General features: G+C 46.4%; 1 protein-coding gene across 1 annotated transcript in view; it reads left to right on the forward strand.

The window, feature by feature from the left end:
• The window catches only part of LOC126248420 (kelch-like protein 5), a 321,665-nt gene that overhangs the window by 283,104 nt on the left and 19,485 nt on the right, over positions 1–19,076 (forward strand). Inside the window, exon 10 of the mRNA XM_049949385.1 lies at positions 5,123–5,285. Within this exon, the coding sequence (XP_049805342.1) occupies positions 5,123–5,285 (163 nt within the window). The remainder of the gene's footprint in view (positions 1–5,122; positions 5,286–19,076) is intronic.

Raw genomic sequence — 19,076 nt, forward strand, 5'->3', positions numbered from 1 at the left:
GTTATTGCCAATTATTTGTCCATTGGTAAAGTCAGTTCCATTCTGAATTTATTTATTTATTTATTTTTAAGCATGGTACATGGGACACAGTACCATGGTTGGCAGCATGACAAAATTTACTGCCTGTTTGCCACTACCCTGTGCGCAAGATGGTGCCACTGCATCACATCCCACCCTTCTGAAATTTCTGCTTGTGATGGAAACAACCAAAGTTTTATCTGCAAATGTAAGATGACCCCCTCATTGACCATAGCAACCCAAGCTTTATTTGTGAATGTAAGATGAGCTTGTACTTTTGTTTTTGAATGATGAATTTGGGGAGAATCCTCATCTTACAAAGAAGGTAATTAGACTTTCAATAATATTGTGTGCTAGCACAGTTTTCAGCTTCTGACAGAGATCATTGTTGCCATAACATTCACATAAAAGTTGATAAGTCAAGGTGGATAACACACTACTCATATACTTAAAATTACTTTGCTATTGACAATATGGCGGCGGCAGCGGCGGCAGCAGCAGCAGCAGCAGCAGCAGGGAGCAGAGTTGCTGGCTTGTCCACAACAGTGTCAGTCAGCACAGAAATAGTGAATTAGAGAAATAGGTGCTTATCTTTTATCCTGTCTAAAATTATTTAGTTCTGTACCAGTTGCTACCAATGTGGAAAGTTTTCTCTGCTTTTTGTGACGTGATTCAAGTGAAGAGTGTTTGCAGTACCTTCCTTAGACCTATTAGTGATTGTACAGTTGTATCTGTGTTGTATGTTGAATGATTCTGCTGTAGAATGATGTAGATGATAGACGGACAGTGCGATACAAGATGCCAGCCCACAGCTTATTCCTCTTCAATAACACCAGGGGGAGCTGTGAGCTTACTCTACCCATCTGGCAGATAAAAACAAGTGTCAATCCACTCACGCTGCAAAGCACTGCTGAGTAGTTCTAGGTCTAACCCAAGCATAGTGATAAAATTCCTCCACCAGTGATTGAGATGGCCCAGTGGTTAACTCATTGAACTACATTTGGTAGGAATGAGATCAACCTCATTCAGCCAACCAGCTTTAATTTACCATCGTTTCCTTAGATCAGTTAATACAGATTGGATTAAAAATTATTAACAGCCGACCAGTTGCAATGGATAAAGAATTCTTTACCTAGGTTTCAACAAATTTAAATTTGTCTTCTTCAGAAGGTGGCAATTTTACATTAGTATGGACTGATGTGTCATTGCCGTTTTTACAAATGTTGGCATAAGTCCATTTGTCAAAATTAAAATATAGCCCTAGAAATAGGGTTTGTCAAATAAATATAAATTAGTACATGGATGTTGCAGAGCTCACAACCAACTTAAATACAGATTGGATTGTTTGTCTGTAAAGGGGGTAGCCAATAACGTTTCATCATCCCTAAATTTTTCCACCTGTGTTTGAATCTTCTAGCCAGGTGGTCCACTGCACTGTTGTATGTTAACAGTCTAAACTACATAGGAAGGTGTTTATTTAGAAACAATGTGCATTGTATAATAAGGTAGACTCTTGCTTCTACTTTGTGTTAAAAATATTTCTCCACTTGTACAGCCTGTTGCCCACAAATTGACTTAATTTTCATGATCAGAGTAAATCAGTCCAGATGTAGCCAATAGACCAAAAAAGAAACAGACATCATCATTAATTGTGAAAAACTTTGCAGCTTTCCTTTCTGGATGACATTAGGAATCTAAAACACTTGAATTATATGAGGGTGGTTTGACAAGTGTGGTAAATTTCCATCAAAGAATGGAACATTTTTGTTATGTCTTTATGGTTAGTGAGCTTGGTTGTTCCAAGGACAATATAAAGAATTTCAACAATGTACCACATACAGCTCACTGTTAACACCGATATGAACTGGACAGTGTGTTGACTGCTATTGAAAATGGAGAAAACAGAGTTTTATGCTGCTGTTGAATATTTTCACTTGAAGGATTCGACTGCCACACAAATCAAAACAGAATTGGATGAAGTTCACTTGGCCTGTGCACCACCATTGAAGACCATTTACTTAAGGATGAATTAATTTAAATGTAATTGGACAAGCACTGAGGACGAAGTGTACTCTGACTGTCCAATTGAGGCCACCAAAAAGGAAACTATTGACAAAATCCATGATATGGTAATGCAAGTCCACTAAATAAAAATTCATGAGATTGGTGGGATTACAAGCATCTCAGCTGAGTGAGTGCATAATATTAGCATGGAGTGTTGGCTATGGAAGAGTGGTGTGTGAGGTGGGTGCTGCGATTGCTCACAGTTGGCCAAAAGCACATCTGACATGGCATTTCAGCACAATGTCTGGTGATGTTTAATCACAGGCTGCAAGACTTCTTGCACCGATTTGTGACTGTTGGTGAAGCCTGGATCCATCATTACACACGGGAGTCAAAACAGCAGTCACAATAATGGACAATGGGTGGTGCAAGTTCACCAAACAAGGCAAAGACTATTTTGTCAGCTGATAAGGTGATGGCCACTGGGATTCCCAAGGAGTAATTCTCATTACTGACTTGAAAAATGGCAGAACTGTAACTGGACCATATTATGCTTCATAGCTGGATCATTTGAAACTTACGTTGGCTGAAAACAAACCAAGGTTGACACACAATAAAGTGCTCTTTCACTAGGCGCCCTCACATCAGTGATAACAATGGTAAAAGTGCATGAATTGGGCTTTGAATTGGATCCTCATCCACCCTATTCACCAGACTTAACCCCAGGTGACATCTTCCTGTTCCCTAACTTGAAACTTTGGCTTGCCGGGAAGGAATTTTCATCAGATGAGGAAGTGATAGTTACAGTCAATGAGTATTTTGCAGAGTTTGACAGAACCTGTTTTTTCGACGTTATGAAAAAGCTGGAGGTTCACTGGACCAAGTATATATCCCTCAAAGCAGATCACGTTGAGAAGCAAGGTGAATTGCTTATGAAATATACTCTTATTATTGCTTTTTTACCAGACTTACCAAACCACCCTCGTATTAGTTTTGTTCTATGCTTCTGTTGTAATGCTAGGTAAAGATTATCTATATTCTCATTTTCAATCAAAAGTATTATCCTTATTAAATCTAGATACCTGTGTATGGAAGAGCTCTTAGAAGAGGCATATCATTGGACCAAGAGCTTTCAGCAGCATATTCACTAGCAAAGTGGTTGAGTCTACTTGAACAGATTCACTCACAGACACTGGTTTTCATTTGATGGACTTAATCAGTGCATAAGTTTCTTCATTTTCAAGAAGCTTCTGTATTATCACATAATATAGACAGTATTTCACAGCAATTTAATGTAAAGAAAACTGAGATGTGCTGTAAAACAAGTGAAAAGCATCTCTCATTGGTGTTCAGTGTGAGGTGGTAATTAGTACCAAATCCTCAGAAAACTAGTTTCTATTTTGTAGGTTCACTATAATGTCATTCTTTGATAAGCTTGGGCATGTGGAAGGTTAAGCCAGAATCCGTGGTTTTACTACGCTGTATAGAAGTTTGGTATACATACCTGTAAAATTCTGCTAATGGTCAGTGAACTAATTAACACTGCTTACATATAAGGTGCAGTCAAGTGAAAATGAGACAGATGGAAAAAAGTGAGTAAACTATTTATTATTTAAAAAGTTTTATCGCCATAACTGTTAATACATTTATCCCACTGGCAGACAAGATAGTCAATACCTTCATGGAAAAATCTTCATGGTTGCCTACGGAAGCGTGATTGTATCCAAGCATGCACCTCTTCATCAGAACTTTCTCTTCACAGCTCCAGAAATGTGGAAATTACATGGGAAGAGATGGGGACTGTATAGAGGATGTGTAAGGGCTTCCCAGCAAATCTTCTGCTGTGTGTGTGTGTGTGTGTGTGTGTGTGTGTGTGTGTGTGTCCCGCCCCCTTGCGTGCAGTTACAATTATTGTTGTTACTCTTGTTACTCAAACATGTTTTGGTACCTCTGTGCCATCATCAGTAGGTTTTATTTATTGAAAACTGTAAACAGTAAACATATTTTAAGTTGTAACCGATCTAACAAAGTGAGGCCTAAATACAGTTTCTTGTTGTTTTTGTTTTTACCATGATTTTACATTATATGGTTTTTCAGAATTATCTGTATCGTGTCCTGTACTCTATAAAGGCACATTATTTAACACATTAAAAGAACCTTACAGAAAAGCCAACACAAATGCCTAAAGGAGCTTACACACACACACACACACACACACACACACACACACACACACACACACAAGTGCTCATCACATTTTGCAAAGTGAAAAGGCATTTGTGAAACTGACATTACACAAGCTACAGTAATATATATGTGTGTGTGTGTGTGTGTGTGTGTGTGTGTGTGTGTGTGTGTGTGTAGTGCCCTCAGAATGCAAAAGAAGGATCAGCCACAACAAACTGTGAGTAATAACAAATATATACACAAAACATTTTACCATACCAAAATCAAGTTTTTTATAAATCAAGGAATGTGTTAACTTGCCAATAAAATTCACATTTACATTTGGTTGGCAGATAAGCTATCACTGCAGGATACCATGCATATAATCCTGACAAACCATATAAAGTAAAATCACGGGAAGAACAAAAACGAACAAAACCTGCCTTTAGGCCTGACATTGTTGATCAGTTAAAACCTAAAATATGTTCTCTTTGTACAGTTTTCAATAAACAAAACATGGCACAGAGATGCTGAAACATGTTTGAGTAACAAGAGAAAAAAACTGTTTTTGCATAAAAGGTGGAACCTATGTCTAACTTGTGCAGCGTAGACAAAACGATCTTGGTAACATGTGGGCTCATCTTGAAGAGAAGACATTCGTGGCCATAGATTTGCTTTGGACAAAGAGGTGGCTGTCTGAATGCAATTGTAGTTCTGTTGGCAACTGCAAACTCTTTCTCAGGATGATATGGACTGACATGTACCTGTCTTGCCATCAGATAAATGTATTAACAGTTATGGTGATTAATTTTAAAATAATACTTCCCATCTGGCTCATTTTCATTTGACTGCCCATTATACACATCTATCACCTCATTGTGATCAGAAGTCAGTAATATACTATTGACCCAAAATGAATACATTCTTTTGACAGGCGTTGCTGTTCTAGAAGGACCACTGTATGCTGTAGGTGGTCACGATGGCTGGAGCTACCTTAATACGGTGGAAAGATGGGATCCACAAGCTCGGCAGTGGAGTTTTGTAGCCTCGATGTTCACTCAGCGGTCCACTGTTGGGGTAGCAGTATTAAATTCTAAGTATGTTTTACTTTTAAAATGAAAATGCTTCATATGAGACAAATATTATTTATTGTGAGGAAGATCCATTAATAAGGAGAGATAAAGCTGTTGTGCAGGATTCATGTGAGGAGTTTAACTACTAATATGGATTCTGTTAATATTTTGTTAGAAAACTGTTATGCACAGCCTAATAAGTTTTTCTGCTGAGAGCAGAAAGTCATTGAAACTTATTGTTCATGAACTTGTTAGTAATGTTTCTGTCCCAGTGATAGTATTTCTGATATATAACTGTGATGTAGATTATGACAACTTATTTTAAAACTAACACTTTTCATCTGTGAATATACAGTTACATTATGATTGTTTAAATGAGTGTACTGTGAAATTTTGTCAGTTGAATTTGGGTTCACTCTGTATAATACAGAATGAACACAAATTCAACTGACAAAATTTCACAGGTTGTTCAGGAATATTTTCTGAATTTTTGGTATAAAGGGCGTATAGTCTCTGGTGGCTCATTACAGAGTAAGAATGTACTTATGATTGAGTTATTGTGTTTCTGTAGTTGCCTTTGTTCATGTGAAAATACCTTCACACCAGTGAAAGAGCTTATAATATGCAATAATTCTAATTTTAGGTGAGTACACTTTTCTATTATCCTGACACTCGACTTGGGAAAATATTCAAATTATACTTGCCATAACCTGTTCTTTAAGCTTAGAACTTTCCTAGCTAAAATTTTTTGTATGTATACGAATAGGTGGAAGTACCAAAGTTGTAAAATTTGGTGAATGTTCAACATTTTGTTCTTCAAACTTTTCAGTTGTTTTAATAGCCAATGTAACTTTTTGAGCAGACATTTTGTTCCTGATGGAATGATGATTTTTTTGCCATGTTTTGTAATACTGTCCTCATCTCATGTATTTTTCCTTACAGTTTGTCATGATGTTGTATATATCCTAAACCAAAAAATCTTATTTTGATCCCAAATTTTCTGCTACCTCATGTATTCTCCTACTTAGGCAATTTTGCATTGAATTTAAGACATTGCTCAAATATGCATCCCCTTGTAGGTCTGGGGGCTAGAACGGGACTGAGGTATCCCTGCCTGTCGTAAGAGGTGACTAAAAGGAGTCTCTCACTTTTTAGCCCTGTAAGTACAATTCCCATTTTATGATTTGACCTGCCACTTTCCAAATTCTACAGAAGTGCGGGCAATATTGGGAAGGACGCCTTATGTGGTGCACGAGTTATCCATAGTGCCCTTAGATTCGATCTCCTGAACCTCTTGTCAAGGCTTTGCATCTCCACCTGCAATTCAACTATTTGGGCCAGGACACTTTCCATGTTATGTCATCTTCTGTTGTTGTCTCCTGTGCTCTTTCACCCCCATGACAGTATTGGATTTCTCTGTTCCCAATATCCAGCACGGTAGCCAGTCTGTTGTGGTGAGGCCGTCATGTACCCATTTGGTGGTAGCCCCCTGACAACACAGGGATTGCACTGCTGATGCCTGAGCTGTAAACTCCCCACGTATGCCAAGGAGTAGATGCCGGTCTTCCTGGGGCATCAGGACTCCCGGTAACGGCCAGCATACCAGGTGGCCTTTGCTGTGGCTGGGTGGTACGCGTGGGAAGAGCCCCTGATCGGAGTGGGTAGCATCAGGCCGGATGACGTGCAGTGAAGCGGACTAAGTCATCTCTTGTTGGTGACCGTATGGTACCAGCAGTCTCTAAGAAGGGCAAGATAGAGTACAATGCTGACAGACATGACCCTAAATTGATTCCCTCCCTCACTACACCATGGGAGGAACGTGGGGCTACAGAAATAAGAGTCATATTCGCCTTGGTATTTAGTCTGTAGCAGAATGGCTACCTATGAAGCCTCAATTTTTTGTTGAACATATTGAGGATAAGTTTGGGGAAGTGACGATGCTGTCCAAGATGAGAAGCAGTGCAGTCGTGATTCATACACCATCCCCAGCCCAATCCTGGGCGTTACTCGCTTGTGACTGGCTGGGTGGTCTTCCTGTTTCCGTCACCCCCCATAAAAGCCTCAACATGATCCAGGGGATTATTTTCCATTGTGACCACCTCTTGCAGTCTGACTACAAGCTCCGCGCCAATCTAGAACGGTGGGGTGTTCATTTCATCCAGCGTGTTTACAGGGGATCCAAAGACAACGAGGTTGCTACCAGTGCCTTCATCTTGGCCTTTGAGGATGATTCATTGCCTGAAAAGGTCAAGGTGATAGTTTACTGCTGTGTCATTAAACCATACGTCCCTCCTCTTATGCAGTGCTTTATGTGCTGGAAATTTGGGCACATGCCTTCCTGCTGCACTTCCAATGCCACATGTCAAGACTGCGGATGTCCACTGCATCCAGATACTCCCCCTGCTTGCCAGACTGCACAGTACTCCAAAAGGAACGAAAAATCATGGAGTACAAGTCCCTCAACCAATTTACTTACCATGAGGCTAAACGTAAATTTGAATGATTACAACCCGTTCAGTTGACATCCACATATGCTATAGCTACATAACCATCACCATCATAAGTACCAGTCGTACCACATTCTGTGCCACAAACAGTGGGGCCTCCAGAATACATCTATCCCTTTGGTGGTAGGGTGGATAACCTCCTTCTATTGCTCCCAAAGTACCTACTTCTGGAGCAAGGCTCCCCCAAACACAGGGGACATCAGTCCCCTCCCCCCAAGCTGGAGAAGCAACAGCCTCCTCCAGCTCCTCTTGTGTGGAAGGGGTCCCTGGGACCCTCTCTCCCAAGGTCCCCACTAATGCCACAGCGGACACTCGCCAGTGGCTAAAGGAGCCAAAAGCTGCTGGATGAAGAGCTTCACAGTCTTCCTCCATGCCTGAATCTACTTCGCCGGCCAGGGTGGCCTTGCGGTTCTAGGGGCTACGGTCTGGAACTGCGTGACTGCTACGGTCGCAGGTTTGAATCCTGCCTCGGGCATGGATGTGTGTGTGATGTCTTTAGGTTAGTTAGGTTTAAGTAGTTCTAGGGGACTGATGACCTCAGCAGTTAAGTCCCATAGTGCTCAGAGCCATTGTTTGAAGCTACTTCAGAGAAGTCCTCCCAGCAAGCCCTTAGGGAGAAGTGAGAGGGCAAGCAAACAAAGAAGTCTGCTAAGAAAAAGGACCCTCCAGTGGCCCCAACACCACCACTCCCTACCAATTCTGCATCTGAGGATGAGGTGGAGATCTCTGCGTCACCTGAAGACTTACATCTCACTGATGATGCCTCATCACAATAGGAATGGATACAAATACTCAATTGGTGGCAGCAGGTGTTCCTGAGGTGTAACATGCCTCCTTACATGCTTAATGCCTTTCCAGCCTCACGATAATGTCTCACTCCAGTGGAATTGCTGTGGTTTTTTCCACCACCTGGCTGAGCTATGGCAACTGTTAAGCTTTACACCTGCTTTCAGCATTGCCCTCCAGGAAACCTGGTTCCTGGCAATGCGGACCCCTGCCCTTCACAGCTGTAGGGGATATTACAAGAACCATATTGACTATAATAGAGTGTCAGGTGGTTTGCGTCTGTGTCCTGAACTCAGTATTCAGTGAACCTATGCCACTTCAAACCCATCTTGAAGCTGTGGCTGTCAGGATAAGGACGACGCAGGAAATAACTGTCTGCAACATATATCTTCCTCCAGTTGGTGCAGTACCCCTGAATGCATTGGCTGCACTAATTCATCAACACTCTAAACTTTTCCTACATTTGGGAGATTTTAACACCTATAACCCCCTTGTGGGATGGCACTGTGCTTACTGGCCGAGGCAGAGATGTCGAAACTTTCCTGTCTCAACTTGGCCTCTGCCTCTTAAATACTGGGGCCCCCTCACATTTCAGTGTGAGTCATGGCACTTAGGGCCATTGATTTATCCCTCCGCAGCCCAGGACTCCTTTCCATCTGTCCACTGGAGAGCCCACGATGACATGTGGTACTGACCACTTTCCCATCTTCCTGTCACTCCCCCAGTGCCATTCCCCTGGATGTCTACCAAGATGGGCTTTAAACAAGGCAGACTGGGAAGCTTTCACCTCCGCTGTCACCGTTGAATCTCCCCCACATGGTGCCATTGATGTGGTAGTTGAACACGTCACTAGAACGATTGTTTCTGCTGTGGAAAACACAGTCCCTTGTTCTTTAGGGTGCCCCCGGTAAAAGTCAGTACCTTGGTGGTCGCTGGAAATCGCTGAGGCCATTATAGAGCATTGGTGAGCTCTACAGCGACATAAGCGGCACCCTTCCTTAGAGCACCTGTTAGCTTTTAAACGGCTCCGTGCCCGCATTCGCCAGCTTATAAAAAGACGGAAACAGGTGTGTTGGGAGAGGTACATCTCGACCATTGGGTGCCATATGTCTCCTTCCCAAGTCTGGACGAAGATCAGATGTGTTTGTGGGTACCAGACACTAACAGGTGTTACTGGCATTAATGTCAATGGCGTGTTATCTACCGACACAAATGCAATTGCCGAGTACTTTGCTGAGCACTATGCTTGAGCCTCCATGTTGGAGAATTATCCCCCAGCATTTTGCACTTTCAGACAGCAGAACGTCACAGTGAACCCTATAATGCTCCATTTACAGAGTGAGAGCTCCTCAGCATCCTTGCACATTGCCCCAACACAGCTCCTGGGTCAGATCGGATCCACAGTCAGATGTTCAAACATCTCTCGTCCAACTACAAGTGACATCTCATCATCTTCAACCAGATCTGGTGCGATGGCGTCTTTCCATCACAGTGGTGCGAGAGCACCATCATTCCAGTGCTCAAACCGGGTAAAAACCTGGTTGATGTGGATAGCTATCAGCCTCACCAACATTCTTTGTGAGCTGTTAAAACATATGATAAGTCGGCAGTTGTGTTGAGACCTGGGAGTCACATGGCCTGCTGGCTCCATGCCAGGGTGGTTTCAGTCAGGGTCGCCCTACCATTGATAATCTAGTTTCCCTCAAGTCTGCCATATGAACAGCCTTTTCCAGGTGCCATCACCTGGTTGCTGTCTTTCTTGATTTGCAGAAAGCTTACGACATGACCTAGTGACATCATATCCGTGCCACATTATACAAGTGGGGTCTCTGGGGCCTGCTCCTGATTTTAATCCAGAATTTCCTATTGCTCCATACTTTCTGTGCCCAAGTTGGTGCCTCCTATAGTCCCCCCCCCCTCCCCACCTCCCTCTCCCCCATATTCAGGAGAATGGGGTTCTGCAGGGCTCTGTATTGAGTGTATCTCTATTTTTAGTGGCAATTAACGTCTAGCAGCAGCTGTCGGGCTGTGAGTCTCACCTTCTCTGTCTGCAGACAACTTCTGCGTTTTGCACTGCTACTCCAGTACTGGTGTTGCCAAGCAGCACCTACAGGGAGCCATCCACAAGGCACAGTCATGGGCTTTAGCCCACGGCTTCCATTTTTCAGCCGCAAAGTCATGTTGTCATGCACTTATGTCGGTATTGTACCGTTCATCCAGAACCAGAACTTTGATCCACTCACCATAGTGGAGACATACCAATTCTTAGGACTGATTTATGGCGCCCGATTGACGTGGCTTCCTCATCTTCGTCAGCTGAAGTGGAAGTGCTGCCAGCATGTCTATGCCCTCCGCTGCCTGAGCAACACCAGCTGGGCTGCAGATCATTCTACGTTGCTGCAGCTACACGGAGCCTTTCTTCAATCCTGCCTTGACTATGGGAGTCTGGTTTATGATTCGGCAGCACCCTCAGAGTTGCGTCTACTCGACCCAGTGCACCACTGTGGCGTTCGACTAGTGACAAAAGCTTTTAGGATGAGTCCGGTGACCACTGAATATCAGGCGTGCACAACTGCTCACCAGTTATGTTGCACACATTCATAGTTCTCCTGAGAATCCGGATTACTGTCTCCTTTTCTCATCCATGGCAGTTCATCTCCCGCATCGGAGGCCCAGGTCAGGGCTTAAGATTGAGATTCTGCCTGAAAGTGGAGTCCTTGCCTTTACCACCTATACTCGAGGTCCATTCACATACACCTCCTTGGTGTAGACCTAGGCCAAAACTTCGCCTGGACGTTTCACATGGTCCTAAGGACTCAGTTAACCCTGTAGCTCTCTGCTGTCGCTTCCTCTCTCAATTCTTGACATGTACTGGGACCACGTAGTTGTTTCCAGTGACAGCTCGATGGCTGATGGTCACGTTAGCTCGCGTATGTTCATAGAGGACATATTGAACAGCACTCCTTGCCAGATGGCTGCAGTGTTTTCACTTCAGAGCTGTCGGCCATTTCTAGTGCTCTTGAGTGCATCTGTTCATGCCCTGGCGAGCCGTTTCTTCTCTGTACTGAATCCTTGAGCAGCCTACAAGCTACGACCACTGCTACCCCTGCCATCCTTTGGTAGCAACCATCCAGGAGTCCATCCATGCCCTGGAACGGTCTAGTCGTTCCGTGGTGTTTGTGTGGACCCCAGACCACGTCGGAATCCCAGGAAATTAACTTGCAAACAGGCTACACGGAAACTGCTTCCGCAGATCAGCATCCCTGTAACAGACCTGTGATCATTATTACGCCGCAACGTTTTTCAATTTTGGGAGAAGGAATGGCATAGCCTCAGTACGCACAACAAACTATGTGCCCTTAAGGAGACTACGAATGTGTGGAAGACCTCCATGCAGGCCTCTTGCAGGGACTCTATGGTTCTCTGCCGGCTCCGCATTGGCCATACGTGGCTCACACATGGCTACCTCCAGAATGAGATTTTCACTCTGCAGCGGAGTGTGCACTGATATGAAACTTCCTGGCAGGTTAAAACATGGCTACCTCCTCCATCGCGAGGACCCCCTCAGTGTCACTGTGGCTCACATATGACTGTCGTCCACATCTTGCTGGACTGCCCACTTTTAGCCTCTCTACAGTGGAATTTTTACGTTCCCAGCACCCTACCTTTGGTGTTGGGCAACAATGCCTCAACAGAAGATTTAGTTTTACGTTTTATTTGTGGAGGTTTTTTATCGTACCATCTCTAGTACCTCCCGCCGCAGAAGTCGAACACGTGCCAGAACAAATGGACATGGCCAGCCCATAGAGGGCTCCGCATCCGCCGCGGCTCTTCTGCACAGCGGCTCTCGCGCAGCAAGGGCACCACCGCTACACCACGTGCAGACCGCGGCCAATAGCCGCTCCCTCCGGTTTCGTACATAAGGACCCACTCTGCCCTAGTCCAGTCAGTCTGGTACTCACTCTGGATTGCGTCTTTATCTCGGCGGTACTGCGTTCTGGTCATTGCTCATTGTTGACATTTGCCTGGCACTGGTTCCGAGTGGATTTACTGTTGGTGTTTGGTGTTGTGGTTTCTACAAGCCTCCATTGTTTATCTCATCCTTGTTGTGTCGGTCATAGTCGGTCGTTGTCGGTTGTCGTTGGTCTGTCGTCCGACTCGTCCTTGTGTTTACCTGGTGGTCCGTGCTCCACCGCCGGCAGCTTCCTCGCCTGGCGGCTCCAATTCGCAGCCCAAGGTGTTCCCGCGGTTGGTTTTGGTTACTACATTGGCGACGAGGTAAATGGAACATAGGAGTATGGAAGAGAAATTACTCACTCTCTTAGAGCAACAGCAGCAGCTCATGCAGCAGCAGCAGCAGTTGGAGGTCTTACAGACGTTGGTGCAGTTGCTCTCGGACAGGGTCAATAAGCGGGATTCCCTCCCACCCCATCTCCCAGGTGCACCGCTTTCAGACATGTACCCACTTCCGCCGTCGTTCCCACCGTTCAACAACGCAAAAGAGGATTGGGAAACTTACCTGCATCGTCTGAAACAACATTTCATGACCTTTCAGAAGTTTGATGACTCTCTGCAGCGGTCGTTATTCTTGTCTTGGGCCTCACCGGACACGTTTTTTTTGCTCCGCAAGTTGGCACCATTGGCCGACTCTGTGGCTCTCTCCTTTTTCGAGATCTGTGTGTTGCTAACTAGCTATTATTCCCAGCGATACCACGTGGTTGCATCTTGCTTGGAATTTCATCAATACCACAAGCAGCCGGGTCAGTCCTACCGTTCCTGGGTGACGGACTTGCAAGGCCTCAGCTGCAAATGCAACTTCACGTGCACCAATCAGCAGTGCAAGGCGTCATATGCAGATGCGTTAATTCGGGATGTGGTCGTTCAACTGATGCCCGATCCAGAGATCCGCACTGCGGCGTTAAAGTTGGACAACCCCTCGTTGGAAGACATTCTGCGTATTGCCCATTCCTTCGAAATAGCTCAAGCGGCGAACGAACATCTCATGGCGTGGCCCCAGGTGGCAGCGGTCGAGTCCACTACCCGACCCACTCCTTCCCACCGTCGCCGGCACGCAGTCTCCAGAGGGCAACGCCATCGAGATTCCTCGCTGCCTCACGTCTCTATGGCGTCCAAAGCGCCGTCGCGCCTCGGCATCAGCTGCGTGGCCCCCTCACGTCGTGCCCCCAGTGCTTCCTCGGCCCACACTCGAGCTGACTGTCCACATCGCTGGAAGACCTGTTCGCTCTGTGAGAGAGAAGGCCACCTTCGATCAGTCTGTCATAGCCGCTTGGCCCGGCCACAGTCCCGCCCCTGCAAGCCAACAGGAGGCCGTCCATGCTTTACACGCAGTCGCCCCTCGGACCGACACATTGGCTCAAAAGTTATTCCTCACCCTACGCATCTTTAACGAGGACGTCTGTTTCCAGGTCGATTCGGGGGCCACCGTTTCATTGGTCAATCTGATGACGTATGCGCGTCTCGGGTCTCCAGACTTGTCCCTACCCTCTCGGAGGTTGGTCACCTATGGCGACGGTTCCATCCCTCTCCGTGGACAGTTTTCTGTTATGGCCATCTACAAAAACGTTCCCTGACCCCTTACACTCTTTGTGGTGGACCACCCGTCGGCTTCGGACATATTTGGACTTGATGCGTTTACACGGTTTGGCTTTTCCATTCAAGACGAAGTGCAGTTCGTTTCAACTACGGTTCCATTTCAGGACCTAGACGATCTGTGCGCGTCCTTTTCCTCCCTGTTTTTGGCAGACCTGGACTACGCTTCCGATTTCCAGGCACACATCACTTTGCTGCCGAACGCATGGCCTCGCTTTTGTCGGGCTCGGCCTATTCTGGTAGCCTTGCGTGCGGCCGTCAAGCAGGAACTCGATCGGCTCCAGGCTGTGGGGGTTATCGAGCCAGTACAATCGAGTGCCTGGGCAACACCCTTAGTGGTCATCAAGAAACCCAATGGATCGCTTCGGCTTTGTGCGGATTTTGGGGCTACGGTTAACGCTCAGTCTTTGGTCGAAACTTATCCCATTCCTCGGCAGGAAGACCTTGTCGCTAAACTGGCAGGTGGCGAGTACTTTTCTAAGATTGATCTGGCAGAAGCGTATCACCAATTGCCTTTGGATGAGGAATCGCAAGCCATCGTCGTCATCAACACGCCTTTCGATCTCTATCAATACAAATGTCTTCCGTTTGGCCTTTCCTCTGCCCCTGCGATTTTCCAGCAATATCTCGAGCAACTTACGCAACAAATACCAGCTTGTGTTAATTACCTCGATGATATCTTAGTCACGGGGCACATGCGCCAGGAACATCTGTGCAATCTCAGTAACTTATTTCACGCCCTGCAGGCTGCGGGTTTACGTTGTCGGCTGGAGAAGTGCAGTTTTTTTCAACCAGAAGTGGAGTATTTCGGACATTGGCTCAGTAAAGATGGCATTCGCCCTTCGGGCCGCAATGTCGCAGCCATCGATGCCCTTCCCCATCCACAAAACTTATCCGAACTCTAGGTATTTTTGGGGAAAGTCAATTATTACTTAAAGTTTTTACCCAAGCCTCCCACGTCGCGCTTCCCCTAAATCGCCTGCGTCGCAAACGAGTACCTTACTCATGGACTTCTGCCTGCGATCAGGCTTTCATCCACCTGAAGACGATGCTGAAAACTGCCCCTTGCCTTACGCCTTCTCTCCGGATTGTCCCTTGGTGGTGGCGGCCAATGCCTCAGCGTACGGGATTGGGGCAGTCCTGGCACACAGGAATGAGGATGGGGCGGAACAACCTGTGGCATATGCATTCAAGACATTAACCCCTGTGCAAAGGAATTACTCTCAGATCAAAAAGGAGGCTCTTGCCATTATTTTTGCAGTTCAGAAATTTCACATATACCTGTTTGGGGTGCAGTTCACCCTCCTCACAGATCACAAGCCATTAGTGTCGCTTTTCGGGCCCCATTCGCACCTCCCAGAACGGACGGCTCAGCATCTTCAGTGCTGGGCGTTTTTCTTGCATAATTACACTTACATCATCCGCTATAAGCCCACCAGTCAACACACTAATGCAGATGCCTTGTCACGTCTCCCAGCAGGACCCGATCTGGCGTTCGACCAGCAGGAAGTCCTGTGCTTCCACATCGACTCTGCCTGCCGGGAGACTCTCGATGGATTTCCTGTGACGGCTACGCAAATCGCCGCTTCCACGTGCAGGGACCCCATTCTGCGGCATGTCCTCCGCTATGTGACCCATGGTTGGCCTCCCTACCTTACTCGACGTTTGAAAACTGACTTCAGCCCGTGGCGTCCTGTCTCACACAGACTTTCGGTAATGGAGGACGTCCTCCTGTTGTCCACGGACTCAGACGCCCATCGGGTGGTCATCCCTCCGGACTTACACAGCCGAGTCCTGCACTTATTACACCGCGGGCACTGGGGGATGTCTGGCATGAAAGCGTTGGCTCGACGACATGTCTATTGGCCAGGGATCGATGGAGACATTGTGCACCTGGTCCGTGGTTGCACAGTGTGTGTGCGTCATCAGGCTAGTCCTCCACAATCTTTCGCGCCCTGGCCAACAGCCAGCCAACCCTGGGACAGGATCCATTTAGATTTTGCAGGCCCCTTCTTAGGCTCCATGTGGCTCCTCATCGTTGACGCCTATTCCAAATACCCATATGTGGTCCGCATGGCGTCCACCACCACTGACGCCACCGTCACCGCCTTGGCCCTGGCGTTGGCCATTGAAGGCCTTCCTCACACGTTGGTCACAGATAACGGGCCTCAATTCACGGCGTCCTCGTTCCAGAACTTCTGCTCAGCTAACGGTATCAAACACATTCGCTCTCCCCCCTTCCATCCTTCATCCAATGGCGTGGCGGAACGCCTGGTCCACACTTTCAAACAGCAGCTGATGAAATCAGTGGAGCCGTCGGCCACCACGTCGGCCCTCACCTTGTTTCTAAGCACCTACCGTACTACGCCGGTGGCTGGTCATGGTCCTGCCGAACTCCTTCACAGGCAACAACCTCGGACCCTCCTCCACCTGCTGACACCATCCCCTTCTGGGCCCCGCTCTCGCCCCTCCCAGCGCTACGCCACGGGCATGGCCATGTGGGCCCGCTCCTATAGCAGCACACCTGCATGGCTGCCCGCTACGGTGACGGCAGCTCATGGGCGGCGTGTGACGACCGTACAGACACACAGGGGGCTCGAGCGTCGCCACCTTAACCAACTCCGCCCTTGGGTCCCCGCCTTGATTCCTCCTCCACCGCCTTCCCTGCTTCCTGGTGCGGACACGTCCCTCGCGCCAGAGCCCTTCCCTTCAACCTCCATCTCCTCGCCGGCTCTGCAGACACCCCTTCCGCCTCGCCAGGGTATAGAGACGCCCTCTGGCCCCCTGCCCTCTGGTGACACCTTGATGGATGCCGCAGACAGTCTGCCCTCCCCTCCCCCAGTGGTCCGTCCGGACGTATCTAAACCCGTGCCCTTGTTCCGCCCGCCTTGGCATTGTCTGGGGCATTTCCGCCCCTATGCACCCATTTCGGGGGGGAGGGATCTAGTACCTCCCACCGCGGAAGTCGAACACGCACCAGAACAAACGGACGTGGTCAGCCCATAGAGGGCTCCGCGTCCGCTGCGGCTCTTCCACGCAGCGGCTCTCGCGCAGCGAGGGCGCCACCGCTTCACCATGTGCAGACCGCGGCAAATAGCCGCTCCCTCTGGTTTCGTATATAAGGACCCGCTCTGCCCTAGTCCAGTCAGTCTGGTACTCACTCTGGATTGCGTCTCTGTCTCGGTGGTACTGAACTCTGGTCGTTGCTCGTTTTTGACATTTGCCTGGCTCTGGTTCCGAGTGGATTTACTGTTGGTGTTTGGTGTTGTGGTATCTACAAGCCTCCGTTGTTTATCTCTTCCTTGTTGTTGGTCATAGTTGGTCGTTGTCGGTTGTCGTTGGTCTGTCCGACTCGTCCTTGTGTTTACCCGGTGCTGTGTGCTCCACTGCCGGCGCCTTCCTCGCCTTGCGGCTCCGATCTGCAGCCCAAGGCGTTCCCGCGGTTGGTTTTGGTTACTACACCATCTAAGGGTGGGCATTTAGCCTTCTCTCTGAGTTCGCCACCCTCACTCCATTTTAGCTCTGTCGCACTTTCTTTGCATTTGTTTGTCTTGGTAGTCGTCTTTTCCCTATGTGTGTTCATTTTGCCTTGTCCTTTCAGGGTGCTGCAGAGTGGCTGGCTCATCCTCTTTTATTATTGTGATCAGCCAGCCCAGACCATATGCACTATGGTTTTAATACCTTCTTCCAGTTTTCCATGTGGTGTATGTTTACTCTGTCTTTGATCGTTCCATTTATTTTCTTTTTAGTTGTGGTGTTGCGTGTTTTTGTACCTTGAGCCTTGCTTGCATCAGGAAAAAGGACTGATGACCCTATAGTTTGGTCCCTTTATACCCCAAACCAACCAACCAATAAAATATGGCTTTAGATTCTGCCCACCAATTCGTTCATAGTTCTATGTCAGACTGATTTGTCTGCACCCTCTGGACTCGAAGATGTTTCCTCATTGGCTGAAACTCTGTCCAAAATGGTGCTGTCATCCTGGTCTTTTTATTGAATGACCTTGTTTACAAAAGATGACAGTTGCTTTCTAAATTTTCCGTTGGCTGATCCTCAATTTACCACCATCCCCGGTGTTGTCTGCGCAGCACCGTAACTAATTTTTTTCTCTTTTATTCATACACTGTGAACTGTCTACTTCAAACACTGTGAACTGTCTACTTCAATATTTTACATTTAAATTTCCATTTCAGTATTTCACTGACACTGTACATTGACTGTTTGCTACCGCTCAGTTCCAATTTTGTCAGTTATTACGTTAATTAGTGCCAAGGTGAGACTAATCCTCACCTGGACAGACACTTTGTGTAATGTTTACATTCTTGGTTTTAGATCAAAGTTCCTTGGTGGCAAGTGCAGAATTCAAGACTTGTAATGTGAAACTGCTGCTGTTGGTGATCGTGCAGCTCAGTGATGAATACAATATACTTCAGTTAAATTTTTCCTGATTCCAGATTTATTCAGATCAGACAGTTTCATTGGAGTGATGACCAGCCTCTAGTAATTGAAAATTCTTAAGTATTATCCCCTGGGTAAATTTAACAAAATCTGGCATGCAATTTTTCATCCAAATTATCATTAAGCAACCAATTAAAGCAACCTTACTTTTTGATGTTATAAACAACAGTGACACTCAGTGGTAGCTTGTGTACACAGTTCACTTGTACATAACATTACTGTATTATCCATTGAATTGACTCCCAATATGGCAATCATAATAGTCCAGTAGTGACAGTGAACCTGATTATCTTTCAAATCATAGTTTACCAAAATTAATACAACACATTGTCATCTTCTGCACATACTTGTCCTGTTATTCATAATATAAAAGTTAAGACATAAGCCACATGCAGGCTGAAATAAACATTATAGTACAAAGTGAGTCACAGATCTCCAGTGATGTGAATAACAT

Source organism: Schistocerca nitens, chromosome 3 (genome assembly GCF_023898315.1).
Source record: "Schistocerca nitens isolate TAMUIC-IGC-003100 chromosome 3, iqSchNite1.1, whole genome shotgun sequence".
In the NCBI taxonomy this organism is placed as follows: Eukaryota; Metazoa; Arthropoda; class Insecta; order Orthoptera; family Acrididae; genus Schistocerca; species Schistocerca nitens.